This window comes from Saccostrea echinata, unplaced genomic scaffold, assembly GCF_033153115.1.
Source record: "Saccostrea echinata isolate AGI-Se365-2 ecotype Australia unplaced genomic scaffold, CSIRO_AGI_Sech_v1 ptg000015l, whole genome shotgun sequence".
NCBI lineage: Eukaryota > Metazoa > Mollusca > Bivalvia > Ostreida > Ostreidae > Saccostrea > Saccostrea echinata.
This window is the reverse complement of record NW_026889764.1, coordinates 2,359,423-2,373,685: the sequence shown is the minus strand read 5'-3', so window position 1 is coordinate 2,373,685 and position 14,263 is coordinate 2,359,423. Positions and strand designations below refer to the sequence as shown.

The following is a 14,263-nucleotide window of genomic DNA, read 5'->3' as shown; positions in this document are numbered from 1 at the left end:
TTGATCCTTAATATAAAATCTAATTAAATTTACAACCTTTGATCGGCGAATATATATATGACTAAACAAAAGATATGCTGTACTGTTTTGGTCAATCTCCGATGATGCCTGTCTCAAAAATACATTCATTTTTCTTATCCGAAACTACATCCTCGTTATTTCTTTTTAAGTGCTTGTAAATGCTAAGATCAGTGCAATTGAACTTTACGACAAAATTTCCTAATGACTTTAAGTTGAATAAATAAGAACCATAAGTTGCGTCATATTTAAATTAAAAGTGAATTGTGAAATACATTGCCTAGTAGAGTTTTTTTTTTTAATAAGAATGTTACATGATTAATCATCTCTAGCTCCACTGTTTTATAAAGGTCTTACATATCACAATTAAACATACACAGCATTGTGTTTACGCATCAAATAACATTACTTGACTCCTCTTAAAACTGGACTAAAATATCTTTCAATATGGCATCAAGAAACCGGATAATACTGTTTCTTTTAATGGGGCGCATGTGCTCAGGTAGGTAACATTTTAGTAGGGTAAGTCATAAGAGACATCATGTCATTTGCATCAAATTATTATTTTGGGATTAAAGGTTTAAATACACTGGATATATTGTCCACAATGTCATGCTAAAATTTGCACATAGCGTTATTTATGCAATAAATAACTTAAATACACCATGAACACAATAAAATTATTTAAGTTAATATATACAGCACGTTTCATATCGACATGGTCTTTATTCAAAACAAATGTCTTTGTGGCCATGTCTGCAAGTGAGATTGCCTATGTTGCTTATTATTAACAATCTTTATGCTATGAATACATTCTTAAATTTTGCACCACAATAACTATAATAGTAACAAAATTCTCTACATACTCAGTAACAAAATTCTCTACATACTCGAAATCTTATATGATTATAATCTAAATCTTGAAAAAGGATGACACGATACTCTTAAAATTAAAAACTCCAAATGTATACATTTTTTGTACTGTGGATGAATTTGATGAATATACTTAAGAACCCGCTATTCACTCCTCATTCTATAGATGTTCCATAATTTAAGCTTTTTTCTCAACCCTTTTATGCAATTTATACAATATAACTTCTCCTAACAGGATAAGGGGTAACTATTGAAATAATAACTCCTTGAATTTTGTTCCAGCCTTGAGGATAACTAGACTGATTTTTTTCTATTGCTTATTGTATAAATCGTATAATTGTTACCTACCTATAGTAATAAAGTGTGAATAATAGTTCTAGGACAGATCTATTATTTCTAAAGTACACCACGTATGTATTTTACCTTGACCATTTTATTTAGTAATAATAATTTGAAAAACTTTCATGAGAAAACAAGTTCAGTCTCTATTTTTTTTTTACCTTAAGGCGTATGTTATTATAATTTATAGAAAAAAAAAATTAGTTGTAGTTCAGTGTTTCATGACGATTTATTCTAGGTTGAGAATGGAAGCACATATCATATCTGACAAGAAAACATTGATGTAACCATCAATTGTCGCCCGGGAAATAAATAAAGTAAACAATGGAAATGAGTCTTTATCATCAAACCGCTTCGATATGTGTGAAAAAGGCATGCGTCTAAATGATGGAGACGATAGTCGAGAATATTTTGAAAACTTATAGTCGGATGAAAATCAAACAAAAACGACACCCTTTTAAACTTTATCAATTCCTCAAGTAAATGTTGGCTGCATAAAATATAATTTGAAACCAGACACATGCATCACCTATTTTCAAAAATATCTTTCACTTTAAGAATATAAAACACGAACTGTGTAAAGTACATTTTTACGTTTTTATGCGATAAGTAAAATTCGATGTTCTAAAAAAAGGGACCTGTCGTTTTTTCGATAGTAAATGATAAGCATCTTTATATATTAAATATGAAAAACATATATATTTTTACAGATTCACTTTATGGAAGTAAATATATTGTGTATCTCGTAATTTATAAAGGAAAAGAACATCTGATTAACAATCTTTTTAATGTTTAGAAAACCTTTAATTCTGAATAACTTCTCCCACCTCAATCCCCATATACCAACTCTTAAACTTATATGTATAGAGCAGCCCGGTCCTCCGGGCTGCAATAACTCCGATTACCATTTATAATTTACTATCTGTATTGAACAGACACACTGTCAAGTTTTTATAACCCCGCAACCTTCATAAATTTGAATTATTTTGTTATTATTCTTATAGATTTATTTAAAATTCTTTACATTTGCTTAAAGGTCACTTTATCTGAATTCAAAAGGTGAAAAATGTTTTAGGACAAAATTAAATATGTCCGCCATCTTTTTAATTCTTCACATTCGACTTCCCAGAAGCAGTTAACTAATCAATCGAACGTTACACAAATCATCCTTGTATGCAAATGCATTCAATTTCTAATATGAATATGTAGAAATGTATGAATTGAACGCTTTTAAAATCAATAGAGCTAATATGTTCTGTATATTTAGCTTTGATTATCTCATGGACTCTTTGCCATTGGTGTAAGGTAGAACAGGGTGCAATACGTTTGGCATAACATGAATGTAAGGGATATTAAAAGATGTCGTATACAACAGCAAGGCACCAAATAGTCATTCTTAAGTTGTAAAAGTCAGTACCAAGGAAACAGGATTGTAGTGTGTTTCTGGTGAGCATTGTGGGTGATGAGCCTCATGATATACATCTATGTACATGTTTTGTGTCAACTCGAGGTTTTTCTTTTCCACCTTCGCACCTGATCCCATCTCTGGTGTTTCCATGGTACCTGTTTTAGTCTTGTTCATGATTCTTCATTTTTTTGGACAGGATTTATGGGATTGGTCACTATTCGTTATCTTCACATTTTATGTTTTCGATACCACTCTAGAAGTATATTCATGAAAAAGCATGCCCTATTTTAATATTTTCACCAAATGCAACAAGGTTCTTGAAAGCATTAAGTGTTACATGTATGATAAACGTTTGCCAAACCAAATAGGTTTGTTCTCATTAATAATTTCGTAGTTATTACTGTGAGGCAAGATGTGGTTTTGTTGTTACCATAATTCGTGTCAAGAGCCTCCTCTACATATAGCTTTCTTTTTTTAAAAGTCTACTTCAACACGTCCTGGTTCTCCTCTGCATGTCAAAATCCTTTTTAAAGATATTTTACATTTAAATGAATTTTTTAGGTTTTGTTATTGGATGCACGTTAGGTAGATGAATATACATAACTATATCGAACTATTTGTAAACAATTTACATTCCTGCTATATTCAACTTCAATACCCAAGTGACATCATTGTTTTATTCAGAAGTCATAATTATTTATTTATTTTTCATATTGAAGTCAAATATTCAACATTAACAGTTCAAAGTTCATATTAATGAACGATACTTAACGCTAGGGTCAAAGAACTCATTACTTAGAACCAAAAGAGGTCAAGGACCTGTACAGTGAGTTTCACATTTCATCATAAAGTGCTGCTTATAAGTTCAGTAATATCACAATATACACAACCCTACAAAAATAAAAGTAATGAAAATACTGGGATTAAACACTTAAAAACTGTAAACAATACAAACAAGCATTCTGAAAGTATTGCATTAGCAATACTAATCCCCTATCGGCAAGTGTAATCTGGTTCCCGTTAAAAATTGAAAATGCCATAACTCCGTCAAAAATCAATGAAGCGGAACGAAATGCAAACTTGATCTGTAACTCATCAAGGTAAAGTCACATACAAAAAAATCAGCTCAATACCTGCAAGCGTTTAGAAAAAAAAAATGCGGAAAACCCTGAAAAATTGAAAAGATCTAAATTTCGTCAAAAATCATTGAAACGTAGCAAAATGCAAACTTGATCTGTAACTCATCAAGATACACTTACATACAAAAAATCAGCTCAATATCTGCAAGCGTTTAGAAAAAAGTGCAGAAAACCAATTCAAGTGGGACAGACTGACAGACAGACAGACAGACAGACAGACGGACGGACAGACTCAGAGGAAACCTATAATCCCCTCCAGTTTCATCGGTAGGGGACTTATAATAAACAGGGCAAAAGCACGGATCGCTAGAAACACAAGAGGTGGGATCTGGTGCCTTGGGGGAATAAGCAACCCCCTTCGACAGTCATATCCTCCATGAGCTCTGTGTATTTGATCAGGTAAACTGAATAGCCTGTAGTCAAACTCAGTGTAAAAACAATGATCTAACAATTTTATTAACCTTGTCAGTCAAATGCGACCCAACGATAGGCTGTTTTTGCATTCAAGGTCATTGAAATGACCAAAAAATTTGCAAAAAGCTGCTTTTATACGATATTGTTGAAAGGCCTGTTACATCTTTTTATTTGTCAGTAGCCTACCTCGTTTTGAAAAATAAAATTGTACTGAATCAGTTGATAGTCATAAATACTATATGCAGGTGACAGTGGAATATTTTTTTTTCAATCAATAGGGGAAGTTGACTATGAAAAAGCTGAAGTTGTTCCCTTTATGACATAAAATATCGCTAACAATTCATCCTGCATTGGAGGTAAAACTTTTCTTTCTAAACATTTTATAAAGTTGCTAAAATTACTTCTCGCTAATAAAATCTACCGTTTTTTAAGGAAAAATCGTTGATTATGACCATCGGTAAAAAAAAAAACACCCCTACTTTTACAGTAGTTAAGTTGTTAGTTGGACACTAATCTTCAATCAGTTAAAAGTACAAATATGAAAAAAGTGCAGACTCTGACATCTCTTTTCATGTTCAGTGGGATATATCAAGTCGATGTATAAATGAGAAAAACTATTCTTCATTAATAAAACCTCATCGACTAGTATCTAAATGTCGAGGAAGGCCACATGCAAGTTTTCTTCCTCTCACATTTTTCAGAAATTATTTAAGGAATGAATTTAATAGCCACCCGATTTATACGGTATAAAGTTGGTTTTGGCAGTTTACGCTTTATAAACCGCGAAGCGGTTTATAAAAAAAGCGTAAACTGTTCCAACCCATTTTATACCGTAGAAATTGGGTAGTTATTAAAATCATTCCTTATAATTTAATTTTCATTCATTTAGTGTAAGAAAAAAGATTATTGCCTATAAAAAATGACATCAAATTGTACAGAATTTAAATGTAACGTCAGGCGGATCGATACGTTTTTGACGCAAGTCATTGTGACGTAGGTAACCCAATTTATACAATATTAAGTAAATTTTTTATCCAATCAAATTGCGCGTTACAATCAGAATATTAAATTATAAGAGTATAAAATAGGTCGGCTATCATAAGAGTAAGAAAAAGTAAACCTTTCTTCATACATCTGTATTAGGCTTGTAAATTGACAATTTTGTTTTCATTTTCGAGAACTTCATATCTTTGTTTTCTAGCTAGTTCCTATCTGTGTTTCGTTGTAGGAGATATATGAAATATGGAGATAACGAACAGTTTTCAAGCTCATAGTCCATTAAAAAAAAAAAAAAAAAAAAAAAAAAAAAACAAAAAACAAAAACAAAAAACCGGAATTAAAAACAAACACTTACTTTTTGTATCGACAATTTTTAACAATTATCACGAAGAGGAAACTTGTAGAGAAAGTACTTTAGTACTTTAAAGAAATGTTATATTCTTTTCTTTTTTTTTTGGTAAAGAAAATGAATTATATAAAAAAATAAGAACAAGTCACCCCCCTCCTTTTGGATGGTGACGACACTTAAAGAAAAAAATGTAGAATTCATAACTCTTGAAATAGTAATTAGCCACATTAATTAACTTCATTAAAATGTTTATTTATCAAAGATACTACGATACTACGTGAGGCTTTATAAGTGTTCTTGAATAGGCTTCTTTGCTTGCATTAGATAACCTTTTGATTCATTGTGATTTATCGAATCAATTTTATTTTATTTTCACATATTACTCATTTAAAATACCATCTAAGACAGTTTTAAACAGTATAAAAATGAAGATATACTGTAGAAAGCAATTGTGGTTGTTATTCCTTTCCTTGCCCTTTTCCAGGACAAAGGGAGTGCAAAATGACAACACTCGGTATGGAGTATTTTGGAAACGTGGATCACACCTTGTCTGGACGAGATTGTCAAGCCTGGGCCTCGCAGTATCCCCATCAACACAAGTTTAATAACACCCTTAAGAATAGTAAAAATTACTGCAGAAACCCCGACAGAGAACCACAGGGCCCTTGGTGCTACACGACAGATGAAGATAAGAGATGGGAATATTGTAGAATACCACTATGTCGTAAGATAGTACACATAAACTTAACTGCATCTCAAAGATATAAAAAGCAAATAACATAAGTTGTTTTACACAGAAAAATGGACGAGAGAGAGGGAGAGAGAGAGAGAGAGAAACTGATTGATTAATTTTTTTGATTAACGTCCAATTCGAGAATTTCTTCACTCATATGGAGACAGCACCTGCATTAGGTGAAATGCTCCAAATTTTGACCTATGCATGACGCTTACAGCCGAGGCAGTAGGGTTTTTTTTAATCTTGCCAACGCCCACCGTGTTACTGCATGGACCTCGGTTTTTGAGGTCTAATTCGAAAGACAAGAGACTTTCACTACTAGTGCCGGGCGCTTGCTGAAGGAACAGTTACATTTTAGGATTGACGCGGCGCCGGGAACGACAATCGAACCCTGGCCTCCCGATCATGAAGCAAAAACCCTACCGAGAGAGAGAGAGAGAGAGAGAGAGAGAGATTCGCGTTTCCCTATTTTTCCATTGTTTTTTTCCAGCCATTTCAAATGATGACTGCTTTGAAAAGGGTAGCGGATTTATGTACACAGGAAAAATTGCTATCACGGAGACGGGGTATGTATGTCGTCGTTGGGAATCAGAGGAGGCTTATGCAGTTTTCGGGGAATTGGAAAATTATTGCAGATCTCCAGATGGAGCAGAATTTCCCTGGTGTTTGTCATCAGCTCCTGGTAAAAGATGGGAAAGATGCAACATACCTGTCTGTGGTAAGCAGTCAAGATGTTTTCTGAAATTCTTTACGCATCAAGAGACGGAAACGCCTACTTAAAAAAAATAAACAACTTAATATATTACTGCCTCAATACATTATTTTATTAGATGGATCAGGCAAAAAACATTGATTTAAAAAAAATACAATATAAATCAATTGAATAAGCAGAGGGATATGATAATGATTTTCTTTGAGGAGTTTACTGTACTGTTCAGGCTTTATGAAATATTTCTTGGTATATGTTATTCTGCATCTCAATTTTTAAAAGAAAAGGATAATTCACAATCAATAGTTTGACGAATAATGTGAGCCTTGTTGTTAGATGTCATTATTTAATGCATGCCAATGCAGTTTATTTTAAAATTATTTTGATTGCAAGAGTTAGATTCTAAATAAAAATGTGAAATAGCTTTATGTTTTGTTTTTCCAGTTTAGTAGTATATAATTTATCAATTAATAACAGGGCAATCAACGACAAATAAATCAGCTATCTCAACAACTGCACATTCAACGTCCACATCGTCAACATCCCAAGTAAATCCCGAAATAAAGCCATCATTACAGGGTAATTTCATTGTTTGATGTGTACAGGAATTAGTGCAATAAAAAGAAGGAATGCTAAAAGCTTGCTCTGCTAAACGTATCATTAGAACTATTCCAATCACTCGAATTTTAGCTAAATTTCAATAAATGTTCTACTACACTATTTTATTATAAAAGTCTCGTCTACTTCTAGGTCGCCTTCAGACTGAGAACATATGTACTCAAGACAGTGGCAACAAAAGAAGCTTAACGGCCGATTTAGTTATTGCAGTGTTTACACTTATTGGTGTTTTAGCTGCTGTTTTCTTTAGTGTTTACATTGCTATTGTTTTACGACGGTTAAAGGTGGAAATCGTGAACCAAAATTCTGGCAGAGAAAAAGATGTGTTCACGGTAGATAACACATACCTTACTGGAATTTCCGATATGCAGCCTATAGTAGAAAGTCGCACTTAGAGTGAAATTTTGAAAGACTGAATATAGAATTATCAAATATATTGTTTACATGCAATCAAAATATCATCGTTTTAAGCTGAAGATGTACACAGAATGACATGCTCTTCTTGTCATCCTATACCAAATAAATGTAAATTTCTAGATAAATCAAAGGTTTGGTTGAACATTTCGACATTTTATGATTTTGATTTAAAATTTTTTTTATTGAAACACAATCGATAAAAATGTACTACGTAAAGTTATATTTAAATTGTGCTCTCCAATACAAAGAAAATAAACACATAAAGAATTGTGATATAAAATCCAACAAATAAATACTTCTAGAATGCAAAGAGATGGGAGAAGGGAAATGGAGTGCAAAGAATAGAATGGGAAAGGGCTTGTAGGAACTAGGAATGACTATGCTGGTCATTAGAAACTTCTAATATATAATAATTTTCACAGTGAATAAAGTAATGTCCAGTATTTTCACTCGTAAATCTACAAACACCATTATTAGAGTAATTTGAAAATCTAACCTTCTACAGATTTGATTCAAGGAGCTATGGATTATCATTTAAGAAAAATTGGGCGGTTGGCTTTCCCTTTGAAAAGAGTTATTTTTAAAAGCTTGAACAATTTCAAGGTTTATCTCAGACGGAAAGGCATTTTGTGATTTTGTTGTTAGACAGAACGATTACTGTTACACATACATATCTCACACTTTTCTCTGTTAGACAGAACGATTACTGTTACACATACATATCTCACACTTTTCTCTGTTAGACAGAACGATTACTGTTACACATACATATCTCACACTTTTCTCTGTTAGACAGAACGATTACTGTTACACATACATATCTCACACTTTTCTCTGTTAGACAGAACGATTACTGTTATACATACATATCTCACTCTTTTCTCTGTTAGACAGAACGATTACTGTTACACATACATATCTCACTCTTTTCTCTGTTAGACAGAACGATTACTGTTACACATACATATCTCACTCTTTTCTCTGTTAGACAGAACGATTACTGTTACACATACATATCTCACTCTTTTCTCTGTTAGACAGAACGATTACTGTTATACATACATATCTCACTATTTTCTCTGTTAGACAGAACGATTACTGTTACACATACATATCTCACTATTTTCTCTGTTAGACAGAACGATTACTGTTACACATACATATCTCACACTTTTCTCTGTTAGACAGAACGATTACTGTTACACATACATATCTCACACTTTTCTCTGTTAGACAGAACGATTACTGTTACACATACATATCTCACTATTTTCTCTGTTAGACAGAACGATTACTGTTACACATACATATCTCACACTTTTCTCTGTTAGACAGAACGATTACTGTTACACATACATATCTCACACTTTTCTCTGTTAGACAGAACGATTACTGTTACACATACATATCTCACTATTTTCTCTGTTAGACAGAACGATTACTGTTATACATACATATCTCACTCTTTTCTCTGTTAGACAGAACGATTACTGTTACACATACATATCTCACACTTTTCTCTGTTAGACAGAACGATTACTGTTACACATACATATCTCACACTTTTCTCTGTTAGACAGAACGATTACTGTTACACATACATATCTCACACTTTTCTCTGTTAGACAGAACGATTACTGTTATACATACATATCTCACTCTTTTCTCTGTTAGACAGAACGATTACTGTTACACATACATATCTCACTATTTTCTCTGTTAGACAGAACGATTACTGTTACACATGCATATCCAACACTTTTCTCTGTTAGACAGAACGATTACTGTTACACATGCATATCCAACACTTTTCTCTGTTAGAAAGAACGATTACTGTTACACATGCATATCCAACACTTTTCTTTGTTAGACAGAACGATTACTGTTACACATGCATATCCAACACTTTTCTCTGTTAGACAGAACGATTACTGTTACACATGCATATCCAACACTTTTCTCTGTTAGACAGAACGATTACTGTTACACATGCATATCCAACACTTTTCTCTGTTAGACAGAACGATTACTGTTACACATGCATATCCAACACTTTTCTCTGTTAGACAGAACGATTACTGTTACACATACATATCTCACTCTTTTCTCTGTTTCAAGAATTACAAGGAAAAATGGAAGGCAATTTACAATACGTGCAGATTATAACTGAAGTTTTTCAAGTCCTTCAAACTCAACTGAGGAAACCTAGTCCTATGCGTATTCAAATAGGGGTCAAAGGAATATATTTCAGCTAAAAAGTCACGATTCAATAATTTCTTTTTACAGAATTTTTTTTCAAACAAATCGAGAGCAGAACAGCGACTTACTTTTGCTCACAAATGTTGATGTTATTTTGTGACAATAGGACATTAGAGGTCAGTCCTAATTTACGTTACTACAGTAACGTACATCCTTATCATTTTTAGAGCAATGAAATATGGATATAACGAACAGCATCCAAGCTCAAAAGTCCAAAAATCGTTTTACTTTACTTTTTTTTTTTTCAAAATAGCTCTCTTTCATAATTCAATCAGCTTAAAAGGCTTGAATCCAGAGCAGAAACATGAAAGTTCGTTTCCGCTGAGAGTGTGTTAATTTCAGAATTCGGATTTTCTAGTCAAGGGAGAAAATCTTTAAAACTGGACATCAGCTAATATTTTTTGTTTTATTTAAAGCAGGACGAAACTTTGCCAATTAGTCAACTAAATGGCACTGAAATGCTTGGAGATGTGATCGAAAAGCAGAACTCTGTCATTCAGTCACCATTCAGTAAACTTTCAGTCACCTTTCATCCTGTGTAAATTTATTATAGAGACTATACATTAAAAAAGGAAAAGTCCTGAAAAAAGTCTCTGAAATAGAAGTAAAATGCAATAATGAAGAAAAATGAAATGACAATTGTTAAGGATCTAGACTAGTTCATTGGAAGTGGATAGGTGATTAAATTGTCCAAATCTTTTTTTTATTCAAATAGAAAAGAAGATACAACATACTTCTTTTTCTTTTAGAATAAAACCCAAACCAATTATTAACATCATATGTTAACAAACAAATGTACATTAAGTCATCGATGTATTACTTCTATGTAAATTTCATACTTAAATTTTAAAAAGTTAATTGTCTTACTTTTTTCCTGATGATAAACATGTCTATCATTGTAGCCAGATAATGTTTACTCCTTGACGATATTTATGTTCTTCATTAAAAGAGTTAATCGATTCAAAATATCAAAATATTGAAAATTAAAGTTTACAAAGATAATATAATGAATTTATGTAATATATCATTTAATCTTTTATGCATAACAATTTCCTACAAACTACATTCAAAATTCAAGATGGATATAAAGCTCTATTCTAGAGTACATTGTAGACAAATAAATAATGTCTATATACACGCAAGGAAATCAATCATGCATGTATTCAAACGTTTCTCCCTTAAAACAGCTCTATATAATAGAGGCAACTGTAAAATAATGCGATCGATGACAGGTAAGACAGTGAGTTTCTACGAATATTAAAGCGATATATGGCGTATCTGATAAAAATAAAAATACGAGATTGAGTGTATATGATCATGGTATTTGTGATTTACGTTCAAATTAAAATTTTCACCGGTTTTGAACTTGAATAACCCCACGTTTCTATAGTTAAATTGACTTTAAACTGTGTCTGATATTTAAATGGGGAGTCGGTAAATAAATCAGTTATTGTTTTAAATTTCTGATATCTATGAAATGCGATTGATTTAAATTGTGTAATTTACAGGAAAATTCTATCTTAATATAAAGTAATAAAACAAATAGAAAGATCTTTTTAATTTTAGTTTGTCTGAACTTATCAAAAATACGCCATATATGACTTTAATTACTTTCACACACATTTATGTAACTTGTCCTTATCTTGGATTCTCACAAACAATACATCATCACAGGTGCAACTGTACTGAGCAACACATTTTCAATATACCTATATATAGTTAGCTTATATTCATTGAAATAAAAATCAAAATTGGTAAACTTTAAAAAATAATTTCTTAAAAATATCATCACTCTTGTACTTAAAATAGGAAATAATTCCTAACATAATTAAGCATCCTAAAGTTGGTAAAGTCAATGCACTAGGATTGATTGATTGATTGATTGATTGTATATACGTTGTTTAATGTCCCATTCGAGAATTCTTTACTCATATAGAGACGTCACCATATGCCGGTGAAGGGCTTCAAATTTAGACCTTTACTCGGCACTCAGGGCCATCGAGCAGTGAGCGTTCTTAATCTTGCCAAAGCCTACCATAGCATGTGACCTTAGTTTTTAAGGTCTCATCCAAAAGACCTGTGACTTTCACTTCTAGTGCCGGGTGCTTGGCAAAGTAACAGACACTACTTATGTGTGTCTTAGGTTTGATGCGGCGCTGCGAAAGAGAATCGAACCGGGTCTCCCGATCACGAAGCGAGCGCTCTACCACTAGGCTACCGTGTCCGGTTTAATGATAGGCCAAAAATGATGCAATGGTGATTCATGTAATTGCTGTGGCACTCGGGACTCTTATTGCAAGTTTGATGTCGAGTCGAGCTTTTATTTCTTTGTGGATATCATACATACTATTTGTGAGTTGCTAAATACATATAAATTTTCTATGGTCAAGTCAATGTAGTATGGGCGCTTTTATTTCAATTTTTTGTATGAATTTACTAAGACTCAAACTATTATCAATATCATCCCTAATGTCTTTGTATTTAACTTTGCCCGACCAATTAATAAGGTTGCTGTGTTATTCAATTACCACTTCATAAAAATATATTATAAGGACCTTCGCTAAAATATGAAGCCTGCTTTTTTAAGTACACGTACAGTAATCCCCTGTATAATATTATTATTTTTAAGATTTTGGGATACATTCAGGCAGCCTTCAAGATAACACATTCGAGATTACCGCTACATCTGAAGTACTAACCTGTTGACTTTGTAATTGAACTGTTAACCTTTGTTCAAGTCTGGCTGCGGATTTCTTCAGTGTTGACATTGTAATCGAATTAAAAAATGGAGAAAAAAAACAACTTGAATCAAAACTCTTTTAGAGAATAAGCTGTGTTCACAGTCGATAATTCATACCTCAGAAGATCCGTAACCAATAGTTGAAGGTCACAATTAGGTTGGAATTATGCCACGCTAAATACAAGTATAGCATAACAAAATCTTTTGAAATACCTTCATTATGAGAAATTGACGTTTATGAAGTTTATAAAAGATTGATTTATTAATTGATTGTATGTTGTTTAATATCCCATTCGAGAATTTTTCACTCATGTAGAGACGTCACCATATATCGGTGAAGGGCTTCAAATTTAGACCTTGACTCGGCATTCAGGACCATTGAGCAGTGAAGGTTCTTTATCGTGCCTACCGTAACGTGAGGCCTCGGTTTTTAAGGTCTCATCCGAAGGAAGTGCCGAGCGCTTGGCGAAGGAACAGTTGCTACCTATTTTTTATCGACTTAGGTCAGTCACATCCGTGATTCGAACACACGACCTTTCGATCACTGAGAAGCGCTCTACCAACTGAGCTACATGTACCGTGACGGTTGTTTATAAAAGAAAACTTGCGTCTATTGTAAAGTTAAGCGTACAACTGAATGATTCAAATGATTTAAATGGAACATTTTAACCCAGTGCGCATTTGCATATTGAACATATGCATCATGCATGATCCCATCATACACAATTCGTTTTCTTTACTGAATTTATGAGATTAATTACTGTTCGTTATCTTCACCTTTTACATATATTTTTGCAATGCATTTATAAATTGCAAAGCAACTTTTTTGAAATAGATGTTGCACTTTTTGTTTTAAACTTTGAGTTTTTGGCCTTCAATCAATATTTTGCTACATAAAGAAAGGTTGTTTTCTTTAGCAGGTACTTGAAATCAACAAAATTACTTTGTAAATATGACTCTTCCTACACACAAGTGAAGCTGATATTTAAAGTATGCTGGAGTTCCTTGAAATCAAGTTTAACTTATTTCTTCTAGGACAAATCAGACAAAAAGGAATGAAATCGCTATAATGTCAATAATCGATGATCTTTTCAAGAAAATTTAAAAGATATGACATTTTTTTCCCCTATATTTTGTAAAAATAAACATCCTATAGACATCGAAATAGACATAGAAATAGACATCCTATATACTGGTTATTCGGGAGCCTCCATTTAGAATGTATTTATGTTGTCTACATGTGAT

The 14,263-nt window shown here is 32.6% G+C and overlaps 1 protein-coding gene across 1 annotated transcript; it reads left to right on the top strand.

The window, feature by feature from the left end:
* Positions 1–395: 395 nt before the first annotated feature.
* On the top strand, positions 396–8,141 carry LOC133187714 (plasminogen-like). The gene is made up of 5 exons (XM_061323117.1): positions 396–520; positions 6,024–6,263; positions 6,766–6,993; positions 7,462–7,563; positions 7,735–8,141. The coding sequence occupies exons 1-5, from the start codon at positions 466–468 to the stop codon at positions 7,995–7,997; spliced, it is 888 nt and encodes a 295-aa protein (XP_061179101.1). The 5' UTR covers positions 396–465; the 3' UTR covers positions 7,998–8,141.
* The last annotated feature ends 6,122 nt before the right edge of the window (positions 8,142–14,263 follow it).